Source organism: Colius striatus, chromosome 1, assembly GCF_028858725.1.
Source record: "Colius striatus isolate bColStr4 chromosome 1, bColStr4.1.hap1, whole genome shotgun sequence".
In the NCBI taxonomy this organism is placed as follows: Eukaryota; Metazoa; Chordata; class Aves; order Coliiformes; family Coliidae; genus Colius; species Colius striatus.
Window position 1 is genome coordinate 147,425,950 of NC_084759.1, and position 15,347 is coordinate 147,441,296.

The 15,347-nt window shown below is 40.4% G+C and overlaps 1 protein-coding gene across 1 annotated transcript in view; it reads left to right on the plus strand.

The window, feature by feature from the left end:
- TBXAS1 (thromboxane A synthase 1) overlaps positions 1–15,347 on the plus strand; it is a 240,619-nt gene that overhangs the window by 50,897 nt on the left and 174,375 nt on the right. Inside the window, exon 2 of the mRNA XM_062011158.1 lies at positions 2,801–2,894. Within this exon, the coding sequence (XP_061867142.1) occupies positions 2,801–2,894 (94 nt within the window). The remainder of the gene's footprint in view (positions 1–2,800; positions 2,895–15,347) is intronic.

The following is a 15,347-nucleotide window of genomic DNA, read 5'->3' on the forward strand; positions in this document are numbered from 1 at the left end:
CCACCACCTGAAATGGTACGAACAAGCAAAATTATTGCAGAGGTTAGGGAAAGAAGAGCTCCTAATATTTAAGGTTACAGAAAGTAAGCCATTGCATTACAAATAATCAAGGTCAAGGTCACTGTACAGTGTTAGATCTTCCATCTTTTGTGCACACAGGCTTCTTGGTCTTTAAACACTTGCATGTTGTTTTCTTTTCTGCAAAACTGCAGATATTTCAACAATACCAGAAATATTGTGAAATCATAGGGTAGAGCTAGATGTGTTTATTGATGAGGTTCTTTTTTCCCGATGGCCGTACCCTTTTGTTGGTATATTTCAGTGTGTAGCTTGACCACAGTGCTTCTGTTTCCGATCTCATTGTAAACTCTATCTCCTTACCTTTTGAAAACCTACTTCAAATATAACTGAATAAAAAACATCAGAGAAAACTATGTTAGGAGAGGAAAAAGGAAAGCAAGTCTTCATCTGTTTGGAGCCGCCAGTAATGTTCAGAAGCTGACAAAGATGAACTGCTCATCTAAGCATAAATAGTCTTCAAAGTCTGTGTGTTTCTTGCCTTGTGAAACTGGGTGCACTGCAGTCGTCAGTTTTGTTCTTTTTTAAATATTTGGTGGTCACATCGTTTACTTTGTGTAGTGTTAGACTCTGTTGCAGACACTTTACACTGCATGAAGAACAGGAGTCTATGGAGTGTCTGGTCTCTGGTGAAATTAGCAGTTAACTGCAGCCCAGACTGGGGTTTTGTGAACTGCCATATATTTCACGATGAAAATATCCAGGGTAAAATGCTGAAAAATTGACAAGTTTCCACTGAGAGAGACTTTAATCTTTTCTGCTGTTTACATACTGTAGATGAGGACTTTGCTATGACACAAAGACACTTTAGAGAGATTCAAACAACAGCAAAAAAATCATCTCTTTGGGGGAGAAAATGTATTGTGTAGGCTGTTTTGTCATTTTGAAGTTAAATCATTTTCCCCCAAGAGTATTAGCTGTTTCAATAAGGAAAACCTCATTTTTTAAAGTGCTTAAGTAGCCAAAAGGTCAATAATATGCATAAAATGTGTAATGAAAGCCGACTTCTATGCCTTTACTTCACACTACCTTGTCATATTGAAATAGTACTCTTGCATAGACTGAAGACACATATTTCTAATGCAGGGTTTGTGTTTGTGAAAATTCGTACCATCCCATAACAAAAATTTGTTACTATTTAAAATTGATCAAATCTCTATCTTCTGATTATGATTTTTGTAAAATATCTCCACAGAAGAAAACCCATTACAAGAATGGGTACTGTGCAGCAGGAAATCTTTTCAGGAAACAAAAGTACAAGAAGCTACTAACTCAATACTTTGCTTTGCTGGTTATGTGAGATTTAATTATCTAAACTTTATATATTTCACTTCACAATGCCATTCTTTCATTTTCCTCCTACTGAAAGAAAGCAACATTTTTGGTACCAACTCTTCTTTTCTCTCCCCTCTTCCTCCGGATCCCCCAAAATTGTGTGCTATTTGCCCATTAGGTTAAAACAGAATATTCCTGTCTGCATCATGTAGGGCATTTCAAATGAGGCATGTGTCAATTTAGTGGACCTGAAGAAGAAGAGGTCCAAGTCATAGCAGTGGGTTACTATAGTCTTCAGACTCAAGAAGACTATATAATGGGATTAAGACGGAGCCAGCCCATTGAGATCTGAGGTCACTTCTGCTGTCTATTAGGTTGTTCAGATGGCTTGCAGACTTGACAGACTAAGGCAGTCAGTATTGCAACCCCTGCACTATGTGCAGTTCAGAGGTGAAGGATTGGAACAGAGCTTCAAGCTCAGTTTCCTCTCAAAAAAGTGTGCTATCATGTGCCAAAACTGCCCCAGACACAGAACTATCACACAGGGGGAGAGCTTTATGCTGTTTCTCTAAGTTCTTAATATAGATACAGCCTTTATTAATCTTAAAGATCTTTTGCCCTGCTCCTCTTGTTCAGCATGATGGTATTCAGTGTTACTGTCTTTGGCTAATCGAAACTGCTGCTGATAGCTCCTGCTCTGCCAGATTTCACTAATTGATGTCCACTGATTTAAATCCAGTGATTATATTAAGAAGGGGAGAGGAGAGGAAAAATAAAAAGACATTAGGGTTAGGTTTTTCTTTTTTTCCAGTGTTGTCCCTGTCAACGTGCCACAGTTTCATCTGAAACAAGGGAAGCATGAAGCTTTTCAGTCTGGGTTTAGTTTCCCTGTACTTTTTATGTTTGTTTAATTTGCTGACTGGCAGATGTTAAATCACTTAATCAGCATATCTGGCCCAAGTACTAATCTTGACTTAAACATACTGACGGTGTCTTGGCTCATGTACAACTGAGACTAGTTTGAATTCTTGTTCTGTGACCTGTATAGGTAGCTATGATGGAAGAGGAAGAAAATAACAGGTTAAAGATCTGTCTTGCTCCTTTCCCAGCTGTGTGTCCTTTCCCACAACAGTCAAACCCTGAATGGCTGTTTTGATCTCGTTTGTAACCTCATGTAGCTTTTGAGAGTCACTTCCGACTTAGAAGACTCTCTGTGGGAAGAGGAACATCTCTCTGTTTCCACTTTCAATTTGCAGGCTTTTGTTTCAGTCCTTTTGTTCTCTTGCCCTCTCTGAAGCAGCAGAGTTTTGCATTTATCTCTGTGGCCTGAAGAGCTGCTGACACCTCATTGGCAGTTCTGTTTGGCCAACACAGAAAGCCTCTTCTCCCTCTCTGAGCTCAAGGAACTAGTTACTATTCCAAAATCAACTTACTTTATTTTTTCCAGGTACTCTACATCTGCATTCTCCAAACTAAGCAAAGTAGGGATCCGACATCCTCCACCTCTTCCTTTCATTGGAAACCTGCTCTTTTTTCATGAGGTAAGATACGGTTTTCATGTATCTATACAAAGTGATGGCAACGGTGAACAGGAGGTAGGAGGAACCTTCAGTGTTATGGTCTCTTCAAACACCTCCCTCCAGAAAGAACAAACAAAACAGCTTTTTGAATCAATTGGTAGAAGCAATTGTGTGCAAGCAGCTCTGATTTCAGGATACAATAAACTTGAGGGAAAGAAAATGTGTAAGGTCCTAATTACTTGAGTGTTTCCAAGAAAGTTCATGCCCCCAGTGAAACAAACTTGGTTATGTGAATAGAGCAGATTACGTTAACTAGCCCCAGCTGGTATGTTCTCAATGATTTTGGCTCCTACAACCTTTCTGTTTGTGCTTTTGTCAATTGTACACATGTATTCTAAAGCTTGTAACCTTGCTTGCTCCTAAACAGTAACTGGAGTTGGGTACCACTCAAGGCTGTTTCTGTGTGCCCCAAATATTGGGACTAGGAGGAGAGTGGGAATTATTAGAGTTTTGCCTCCAGGTTTTGTTCTCTTATTTTTCTCATTCATCCCCTTTCATTAGCCTGCTAATGCTGGGGGTTTGTTCCTTGCTCAATTTCAGCAAGGTTTTTGAGGGATCAAGGTCTCTTAACAAAGCAGAGTTGCCATTTGTCTTGTTGAATATTACAGTAAAATCTTTCCAGTGATATCTGTTAGAGTCCAACAACTTTTCAGGAGATCTAGACTAACTCCATCTGCTGCCCAGTTTCCTCATTTAACAAGTGTATGGTCATCAGTATACATGCAGAGATTTGAATGATTGATGAGACTATAGTGCCTCTTACCTTGGTCTTCAGGGTGATTGTTCTGTTAATATCTGACTCATTATTAGGTAAATCTCATTTAAATACCAATTTCACATGTACATGTGATTTCATTTAGAAAATAGTATAAAAGATATACATGATCTGCTTTTGATTAATTTGAGCTAGAATTGACAGAGTGACTTGAACACACAGGGGATGCTGGTGGCATGGAATGCAAAACAGTTCACCTTCACTCTTCTTTCAATTCAGCTGGATGGCATGAAACTACTAGTTCTGTAGCTCTTTGGTGACAAAATTCAGTTATTATTAATCACCTACTAACGCTGTAGGAAAGATGCCTAGAGACTAAGTTATTTTGATATGTTGATGTACACTGGTACAGGGCAAGTCTAAGTGGAAAGTTTTTGTGAAACATTATGTATGATCTTTTAAATTTCATTATCAGAATTTGAATTATTTATTTTAAATTTTATTTTTAGGAAAAAAAAAATCAAGGGTAGCTGCGAAATTGTATCTTGAAGCACCAAGAAATATTACAGCCTGGATTTTGCAAAAGTGGTGCAAAACCACAAACCCCACTAGACTATGTGTCCAGCACTACAATGTTTCACAGTTAGACTTCTCTGCAGTCCTGTGGCTGCTGGTAGGAACAGGCAGAGGTGATTCCAGAATCTTTGTAATTTTTTTTAAATTTTCATTTCTTCCTCATATATTTCACCATGTTTTTTGGGTCTGCTTCTGTGGCTGCTTTCTTGGAAATAGTGCCCATAGCAACGCGCCGGTAATAGGAAGGCTGCTTTTATACTGCAGGCTGTTCTCTACAAGAGTGTTTGCACAGATGCAAGTGCTCTCACTGCAATTGGTAGAGGACAGTTTCCATTTTTGCTTCCCCATCAGGGAAGGTGATGGAAGCCCATCACCTTCCTGGGATTGCAGATAGTTTTGGGGGCTAAGCTGCGAGTGGCACAGCTGCACCTGAGCAGCAGTTTGTTGTGGGCTAGGGTTGCTTCTTTCTTGTTTTAATAGGAAGTAGCAAAATGTTTATTTGTACTGTTGCTACATCTAGAAGGCTTAGAAGTTCTTACACTTGCATGTTTATGCAATCATGTCTCTTCACTGAACTGGCTTTTTAGAGTCTCCTCTAAAAGGAGGCCACCTTCTTTTTGGTATTACCAGGGTCATTGCAGGTAATATGTATGAGCCACACTCCCACTAAATAATCAGACTAGCAGTTTGCAACTTATGAAGATTTATGTCAGAAACGGAAATCATGAATGGTGACTAAGAAGAATGAATTGATAAGTGTCATATGAGAATCTGTATGTGTGTAATTGATCCATTTCCAGCATTTCCAGAATTTGATCTGCAAGTCACCATAGGCTGAAAAGTCCTGCACAATGATGAGATCTAGAAGAGAAAGAGAAATCAAACTACTTCAATTTATACAGCCTTCCAGTCCAAAGATTGTGCTCATCTTATCTTATGGTTTCAGGTTTTCCTCCTAGAACATAATTGCTAGAAACTTAATAAGAATGTGACAGAGAAGAGGGCATCCTTTTGAATTAATCAATTTAGGATGTGAAAATTAAAGAAAAGCGCATTGAATATCAACAATGAATATCCAAAGTTCTCAGTGAAATTGTGTCAGTAAGCAATATTTCTCAATTTGCAATGGCATTGATTCAAAGATTTGCTTGTCTTCCTTACTTGAGTGTAAATCAGTTCTACTGAAATGAATGGGGCTTCCTATTTTGCTCCACTGTGTTTGTGGACAGAGCATCAGGCCTTGTCGCCTCTTTTTTTTTTTTTTTGCTCTTATTAGTCTTCTCTAAGCATACCTGAAAACAGATGAACAATATAAGCAGCATTTGACCAGTAGTGCCAGGCTGTGAGGTTTTTAATTAACTTTCAAATGTATTTTAAATGAGAATATATTTTCTCCATGAAATTTTTTGAGAGCTGTTTCAGGTATTTCTCAAACTGTGTTTTCTTTGAGTGAAATAAGAGTTGCTGTTAGTATAGTGTTTCTGAGAGAGGAAGTGCTGAAAGTTAAGAGGCTTAGGGAAATGCAACAGGAAAGACCTATCTCCATCACAGAGAAACAGACTTTAAAAGCTGACTTGGGGAAAACAAAGTTATTTTACTGTAAGTCACCTCTTCTCTCTCAAGTACAATAAAGGGAGATAATCGCACCCTGAAACTAAACAATATCCAAGTTAATTGGCTTATCTCAAAAATGGGAAGATGGGAAAGTATTGCAGTTCTGCAGCTGGAAAATTTTCTGAGTCCAAGATATTAGATTAAAAATTCTTCCATTGCACGAGGACGATTTATGGTGGGTAAGTCTGATGTAATAGTAAATATGATTAGGCTGTTTAAAAAAACCCCCGCATGTTCAATTTTCAGACATGTAGCAGACAGACCGCTGTTTTGCTAGAAACTCCTGACTGTTCCCCTCCACATACTGTGTTTTTTCCTACCAGTTTGTGGAAAATCTGAGGTTTGTTTGCGATAGCCACATAATGGGGGACACAAGGGTCTACACAGCATGGACTTTCACACGTGGCACTGCATGGGGTTCTGAACAGCAGGTTGCAGAAAAACTAAACAAACCTCTCCTGTTAATTCCCAGGCTAATGATTTTATTACGTGACAAATGCTCTGAAAACTGAGAAGGCACACATGCCGTGTTACCCTTCCTCCCAAAGAACTGTGACAAACACTTGACCTGTTGCTATGGCTGTGCTGTGCTTTTTCCCATCCCTTTTCTAAAAAGGCAGCAACATTGTTTTAAAATGTCATTGGCTCTGACATTTGCACAGTTCTGGTCGCCTGGTACTGTACCTGTGTGCACTGTTCCCTACTCAGGCTTCTGAAGAGCAGCACCGCGCTGTTGCTGCCTTGGGGCTGACGTCTCTCATGTTTTGGGGTGGTGGTAGGTGTGTGGTTGGCTGCCTTGGTTTGGTCCTTGGTAGGCGAGATATGCAGTTGCATCCTGTGTACAGTTGGGTAATATGCTTTGGGTTCTTCATAATGGCATGATCATGTGTTGCTTTCCTCCTGTTACTCCTAGCAAGCTCCAGTGATGCTTTTGACTGGCTGTGTGCTTGTGTTCCTGCCTTGCATTTTAATGAAAGACATCACTCTCTTTAGCCCCTCTGTGCGCGGACAGGATACTCTTTGTTTACTCTGTTTATTTCTGTCTGGCCTACTTGTAGATCCTGGGCTACCCCAGAGCGGCCCATTTCTGCTGAATGGAAGTGGGGACTGTGTGGGTGCTTTGTCTTGCTTTCAGTTTAGGATCTGGCTGGGCTGTGTTGTTTTATGGCTGATGGGTGGGAGTGGAGACGGGGAGTGTAGGGAGGAAGCAGAAAGCAAACATGATTTTTTTCCACTATGCATCTGCCAAAAGCATCCTTTGAATTGGATGTAAAGAAAAATAAAAGGCAGAGTCCAAGCAGGAATGAAATTAACCCTGTGTATAATTTTAAGCCTAGAGAGCAGAGTGCCGGTGCTTAAGAGAGAGGCTGCAGTGTTTACTGTCCTGGAATTTAATGACACGTGAACCCAAACAAGGTTCGAGAGAGGCAAATGGTGAGGGGAGCAAAGAGGGGGGAAGAGGGGAAGGGAGGAGAGAGAGCTCTCAGATAGGCTGTGGACCTGGGTTTAATTACAAGAATAATGTGGCTTGCACTGACATTGAAAACCTGCATATGGTTTTGTGTTGCTTTGTGCAGATAAACAAAAGAGGAATGGGATAGGGAGGGTGTTTTGCAACTTGATAGCTATCTGAGTGGAACCAGAAAGGCAGCCATGGCATCACCAACCAACCTGTCTTTATCTCTCCCAGTCAGCTGTGTGCATCCACTGTGGGCTGGTGACTGCCTGAACAGACCTTGCAGGCTGCTCCAGGTCTTCTTTTATGTCCTGGGAAACCTCCGCTTGACTAGGAGGCCCAAGCATGAATGCATTTCATGTGACATGAATACATGTGGTGCAGATCTAAACCGATCCATGTCACAGTAGGCAACATGACAGAAAACCTGGGGTTAGATGTGGTTTTAATTGTATAGTCGTACATCTACAAAGCCAGTCTGTCTCCCCTTCAAATATGTGTCTTTTCCTAGTTTCAGCTGATACTCTGTGCTTCCTCCTTTGATCAGATGTTAGTGTCAGATACTTTGACAAAGTTGGTGCAGTATCTGTTTGTGGGGACCCAATGCAGGAAGTTAAGACATCAGAATTAGCTATCTCTCACTTGACTGAATGCTCTTTATACCCTTTAGTGAGAGATGGACTTCTGGTTTCTCAGAAGAGCATCAGGTGGAGCTGCACTGTGGCTCAACCTGGCTTCTTCCTGAGGTGGTGAGCAGTCTGTACACCTTACAAACCCTTCTGTAGAAATACAACATTCTCAATGATTTTGCAGTCAATGTTTCTGACACCTGTGCTTGCAAGGTATCCCTGAATGCGATATCAACTTCAAATAGCATTTATGGAAGCCAGCAGGTTTTACACAGAAGAAAAAAGGGGGTGAATCATTGCTGCTTTTGATCTTTTGGACTGTTTTTTTGGATCTGTTTTTCCTTTGAGGGAAGAAAGAAGTCCTTTTTGTACTACCAGATATAGCATGTAGACTGTGTGGCTTCTCTCTAGAGCAGCTACCACATCTATTTGCTCTGCAGGTCTGTGTGAATGTTTCCTATAGACCTCAACAGTTGCTCCTGGAAGGAGATGCAGACTTCATTGACAAGGAACATCTTGGTTTTGGTAGTCTTTAAAGCATCTTTTGGTGGCTCCTTTCGGCCTGCTTCCTGCCTGCTTCATTGAACACTGCCTGAAGTGAAGAGACAATTGCTAGTTGTTTGTGAAGGGCTTTACCCGTGAGTGGAAATGGGGCAATGTTCTCCATAGCAGCACAACAAGTGCAAAGAGGCTCTCCTGTTGTGCTCCTGATGTGATTTTGGACAAGTCTGGGGCAAAGCTTTGTTTTCTGGGTAAACAAATCCTTTGTTTTGCTTCTCCTTTGGCCACTTTTTACCCACTTGTAAGTGGTGTAGATGGTGCTCTAGAATAGATAGGTCTACCTTTTCATCAGTTTATGGTGAAACACTTTTAGCAACTTCTCTGGTAACTTTCTGTGGTAGGTTTGGGGAGGCTGGTATCGCTGCTGTCTTTAATGGAATGGGTTGCTTGAAGGCTGGAGGGAGATTAATTTTTTTGCCAGAGGCCACAAAGCAAGTGAGAATGTGAATTAATGCTAAGTCTGACCTCTGGTCTATAAGTGAAGGTGTCTGAGTAAGGCTGGTTCCAAGATAACAGTGCTGAAGGACACTTTTCTACTGTTCCATTCCATCCTTGACTAAAGTCATTGCTCTCTGATGTGTATTTGGTGGCAAGTGACAAATGACTACATAAAATGCATCAGATTAGAGGTCTGTATCATCAAAATGACAGCTGGCTCATGAGAATGGTGTATGCTAATTCTGCCATGTGTTGTGTCTTTTGGTTATGTGTGTTCATCACATAACCCTCTGGAATTTGTCATGTAGCCTGCTCTTTAAGTGGGATGTACTAAGTGAAAGCCAGCTCTGGCATTACATATAGCAACCGTGAACACAAAATAGCCATGCTACACAGTAGCTGGGTTAAGAGAATGAAGATAATGTGTATTTACAATGGTAGTAGCATACAGATAGATCCAATGTTATCACTGGGTGAATGGGGGACACTGAGAGAGAGACTGTAGTGGTGCTTCTTTGCTAGCTGGACCAAACCACAACAATCACTTAAACAGGAACTTACCTTGGACTCCAGGATTCATGTGATTATAAACAAGGAGTAGGATTCCTAAAAGAAGCAGTGACCTCCACCTTGAAGAACAACACAGTAGTGGTGTGATTGAATAGGAGAACTCCTGTAGCTGTTGCAGTAAACTTAATCATCTTCCACACATGGATTTAAAAAAAGAAGAAATATTTCTTAGGAATGGTGGTCTTCTGTTCATTTTTGGCTGTAGTCACATCAGTGTGGCACTGGCCTGGAGGAAATGAGATTGGACTAAATACAATCTTTTAGTTCTTGAAATTAAAAATAAAAGCAATAAACTCAGAGCTGCAATGAATAAGAGCAATCTCTGTTGTTTTAAGTGAAGTCGTAACTTGCTCACATTACCTGTAATATGGAGTTTAGTGGCATCACATGCTGCTCACCTTGTTATGTGGAGAGATCCATATTCTGAAAACCAGTTCCTCTATGGCAGCAGAACCAGTATGTACAACAATGGCCAGGTATCAATTGTAATGCTAAGATTATAGCAGGCTCCAATTGTTTGTTGAGAACAGTTGTTATCCATGAGCCAACAAATTTTGCTGAGTCTTAACTTCATTAGCAGTGTCTAAATGCATTAGCCATATGCTCCTCAGCATATGGGTAAATATATAACAATTTATTTTCATTAGGGTTTTCTTACAAGTGCTGCTAACCTAAGCTTCTCTAGAAATCTTTATAGCATGGCACGTCTCTTCAAATAAGAAGCTGGCCTTCTGTACAGCAAGCCATCCTGAAAGAGTGGCAAGCAAAATACTTCCCCACCCTTTCCAAGAGTAGGGAGGTACAGCTGCTGCAGGTCTGAGCTGCTGCAGCTAGCTGGGCTCGGTTTCTGAAAGGCTTTATATTAATATGAGTAATAAAAAGCTTCAGAGAGATGCTTGTTCAAACATATGTCATTGAATCCCTGGTATTCATTGTATGCTGTCTTCTGGCAGCCTACAGTGTGACTTGGGTGGCATCAAGGGCCACCAAGATGATCAGGGGACTAGAACATCTTCCTTATGAGGAAAAGCTGCGGGAACTGGGGCTGTTTAATCTAGAGGAGACTGAGGGGGGAATCTCATTAATATTTACAAGTATATAAATGGTGGGTGTCAGAAGGTTGGAACATCCCTTTTTTCTATTGTATCTAGCAACAGGACAAGAGGTAATGGGATGAAGCTGGAACACAAAAAGTTCCACTTAAACATAAGAAAAAACTATTTTACTGTGAGAGTGACGGAGCCCTGGCACAAGCTGCCCAGAGGGGTTGTGGAGTCTCCTTCCTTGGAGGTCTTCAAGACCCACCTGGACGCATTCCTGTGCAACCTGATATAGGTGAACATACTATTGCAGGGGAGTTGGACTAGATGATCTCTAAAGGTCCCTTCCAACCCCTACCATACTATGATTCTATGATCACCTCCTGGTATCTTCATCTGGATGTAAGACTTGTCACCTTCTGGGTTCTTTCTCTTACTTCCCTTCACCAGGCAGGACGTAGAGATGAAAAGTAGCTTTCCCTAAGAGGGACTGAGTGTGAAATTGGGATTTAGTCATGGCCATTAGTCAAATGGATGCAGTGCTGGAAAGGACAAGGTGGATTTGCAGGATGGGCACTGGGGCAAGACTGTGAGGCTTTCAGTAGCTGCAGACATGGGACAGATGCAAAGCAGCCGCTGAGTGCTTGGGCTTCTCTTCATTTGTCAGAAGTGAAACACTGTTTTTTGTAGTGCTCTTCTTTGGTTAAATGTTTATAGAGTTTAATCCAGAAGTGCAAGCTGCCTAGAAAGACATGGAAGGGTAAGAAAGGCCAATCTTGTTGGAGAGGTGTAAAGTTCAAAACTTAATCTTGTTCTCCATGTCCTCAGAAGCCTCAGCAAGTGTCTAAGTGTAAACACTAATGTGAAATCAGAATCAACCAGAGCTGGGTTCTTATCAGGTTTGACTGAGAGTTGACAAGATTTTTTTTTTTTGTGTGTGTGATTTTTGTTGTTGTGTTTTGGAGTTTTTGAAAGAAACAAGAGAAAGAAAAGTTTTTCAATGGAAGTATGGACAAACCTATGTGCTTTAAAAATAAGTATTTGAAATTGCATTTTTCACTGTTTTCACCATGCGATGCAGATGATATGGTCTTGGGTTATCCTTGTACTTTTTAACTTTTCTTTTTGTTTCTTTGTTGTTAACCTTTTTTTTTTTTTATTTTTCCTGCTTCCTTTTTGTATTTTTTAAGTATTCCATTAGATGTAGATGATTTCTATTAAGGCAGAGAGAAAAGGGAAAAGTTCTTTGGACAGTTGCACTGGTGCAATTTTAAATATAGAAGTAGAAAAAGCAACTCACTCACTGAATGTTTAGTGATTTTTGTTTCACCCTATGACAAGAAAAAAAAAATAAAAAGCAAGAGAAAAAGAAATTGACGCTTATATTTTTGTGTTTAAAAAGACTCTTAATACATGTCTTCATACTAAAGTATGCAAAACCCCCATTAATATAATTGAAAATTAATCTTTACTATTTTATGAGCTTCCATATTTTCCGTGCATTATATTTGATGGTTTTTTTCAATGCTGGGTATATGCAAAGCTGTTAACTTTTCATAGGCAACATGATGCCAGAGGTGATTTAGGTAGGATTAGTGAAAGCTGGGCTACAGGAACCATGAGAAGTCATATGTGATGATAAGCTAAGGAGTTTGAGGAAGCTGAATGTGACTTTACACATGGTGATTACGTTCCACTCAAGAGAAGGAAAAAAGATATAGACCAAGAACAGGGTTCAGAGACAAGTGTCCCTTTGGACACATTGGAAAAGGGGCTGGGGAACCTAAAAATCTTCATTTGTTTGTCTCTATTTACTTTTATGTCTATATATTGAGAGGAAAAGATAAGCCCTGGACAGGATAAAGCACCTTATGGCTCCCGATATAGGAGTCATAGGAAAGACACACAAAGAACAAGAAATGGATGGTTGGTACATGATTTTTGCAAAGGTGACAACTTGCAAAGGAATGAACAAATCTGCCTTCATCAGTTAATATGCTGCAACATACAGTGTGTTGTGGAAAGCACATGGCAAGGCAGCCAGAGAAAGGGTGTCATTTGAGCTATCTTTCTTTCTGTTCTGCATCTGAGGTCAGCCTTGGGCATGAGCACCTTGCGGCAAAGGTGAGGTGGAAAAGGCGCTTGATCACTCACAAGAGAGAAATGAGGGGGCTTTGGGAAAAAAATGTACAACTGGTGACCTTATGTTAGGGTTCTCTGTTTTAATAAGGAGTCTCATATAACTCATGACAGATAGAATTGGGGACCATACAACTATTTTGTACTTACATTTGTGTTTATATTTTTCACTACCTTTTTTTTCCCCCAGTGCCCCAGGGAACCATCTCAAAGACCTCATAAATGTGAGATTTTATTTTCTAATGCTATTTCATTTCCTGGATGGAGGACCTGCCATGAGAAGACCAGACCTCAAATTATAATAGCCCTATAAATAACTCCCTAAGGCAAAAGGAAAAAAAGGAAGCCTTTGAAAGACAACCACAAATGCAAAAATGGAGGTGTTTGGGTTCTTGCAGAATCAGACTAAGCAGCTCTAGTTGGGATATCATTAATTTAGTGTAAGATTTTCTTGGGTTTTCCTGATTATCTCTGTGTGCTGTTTACTTAGAAACCTATATCTGAAAAGTCCTCTGAGGTCTTTTACTAGAGTTTAATTTTCAACAGTGTTTTGGTGCCTTTTGGCCTGTCTTTAGAGCCTGCTAGAAAATGGATCTTCCGCATAAAATTGAAAACAATCCAACAAACTGACTAAAACAAATATAGTCACCAATTGAGTAAAAACGGTCTGTAAACACAACTTTTTCTTTCCTCCGAAGTAGTGAAGTAGTTTTAATTCAGCAGACTCAGACTGTCTGCCTGCTTTCCACTGGAAATCTGTGCAGAATTGGCACATCGACTAGAATAAAAACATTCCCGAGGAATCGGCACGTTCTGTCAAAACATTTGAACAGCTCCTGTCTCCCAGAGCACCGCGCTGCTGTGGAGCCGGCAAAGGGAGCTCTGCAGCACGCGGTGACGGCTTCCCCTCCAACCTCCTGCCTTCAATCCACTTTTAAACATAATTATGGGCAAAGTGCTGCAGGATAAATTATATTTAGCTGTGTTGTGAGTGGAGAAGGACGTTTGTGAGAGCCTTTTGCACCATGGCATGACAAAAGTCATCCCTTGTTTTTTCCCAATAAGACTGTGTTGGGTATGTGAAGTTGTAGGACTCCAGTATCTTCCTGTAGCAGCCTGACTCAAACTACTGGCCAGGGACAGCCAGGCTAGCAAAGCTGAGCTCCAGGCAGGGACAGGATTCCTCCTTGACAGATGCCTCTGTGCCGTGCCTCGTGTTGCTGCATACCTCTACTATGTATATGCTCAACCTCCATCAGCCAAGTTCAGTCTCTGTGTTGTGGAGTAATGATTTATTTCTTTTTTTTAATGACTTGATTAATTTAAAACTAAAAAAATAAAATTGCAATCTTTGACTAGAAGAAGATAAACAGCAATTACAAAACGTAACTAAGCAAAGTATGGTAAGCCTCAACCTTTGCAGTAGCACGTGGATTACTTCACTTTTGCTAAGTAGTGTCTTAGTACTTTACCACTGAAATGAAGGGAGTCTTGCTGGTAGACTCCAACAGTATGAATGAGAGGTGAAACCAGGCCTGCAGCCAATTTACCAGAGGTGCTGTCTGTGTGTTACGGAGACTGATTGCTTGGGAATGTAGTCGTAGCATTCTTGTTACCAAAACTGATATCCCCTGACTGACTGCAGCTAAATGAGCTTTTCATTTTTTCAGAATTTCTGGTCTGTTGTATGATAAGGCATTGTGCTGGACAGCATGCAGCCCCTGGTTTGAAACAAAACAAGTTTTTCTTCATATTTGAAATTGTGATGTCTATTATGCAATGCCTCACTGCACTGATAAACTAGGAGATGGTGTCCTTTAAGGCTCCATGTGTGACAGTAGCCGATTTGAATATCATACCTGCATGTCTAAGCCACATCCTTCAGAAAAACCCTTTATAAAATAATGTAAAACTAAATGAGAAGGGAAGGCAAGCAACCCTACCTATGTGCTATCTTATGCTCCATGGCACATTCCCATGTAACAATTCAGAGCCATTTTGATAAAAGTGGCATCATTGAGAAATATGATGGAGGAGAATGATCCATGCGATGCAGAGCAAGGAGGGCAGTGGTGGCCTGTAAACTTGCCTTAGCTCTGCTTGGGTTAGTGCAGCAGTCTTGCAGGGGGTGGGTTTTGAATGTGCATTCCTAACTCTATTACTTATCCCTTGGGCCAGAAGGGCCAGATGTGTTGCATAGGCAACATATTTAATCTGTAAATGATCATTCCTGATGTATCCCCTCCAGCCAGTCCAAAAGTTACATTACTTGGCCCCAGCCCACTTCACGTAGAAAGACAGGACCACACAGCCTGGTGCCTTTAGCAAAGGGAGAAGGTGGAATTACTGTGATTACTATGTTTATTAATTTCACATTTTATGCAAGCGGTTGTATACTCTTTGGCCAAAGTGCCTATATATTGGTGTCAAACCCAAGGCAGCTAAAGCCCCACTGTGGCACCTAATAATGTAACTATGTAGTTCTCAGGAGTTAATAGGCTTTGTTTATTTGTATACAGTATTTTGTATTTGTATAAATACATTTGTATACATTTGTATAAATACATTTGTATAAATTATTTGTATAAAGTATTATTTGCTAATACTTTCAAACGGTGCCAGAACTCCTCATATTTAGTTATGTAAAGTTTAGCATGCTGCACTTGTAAATTTTGG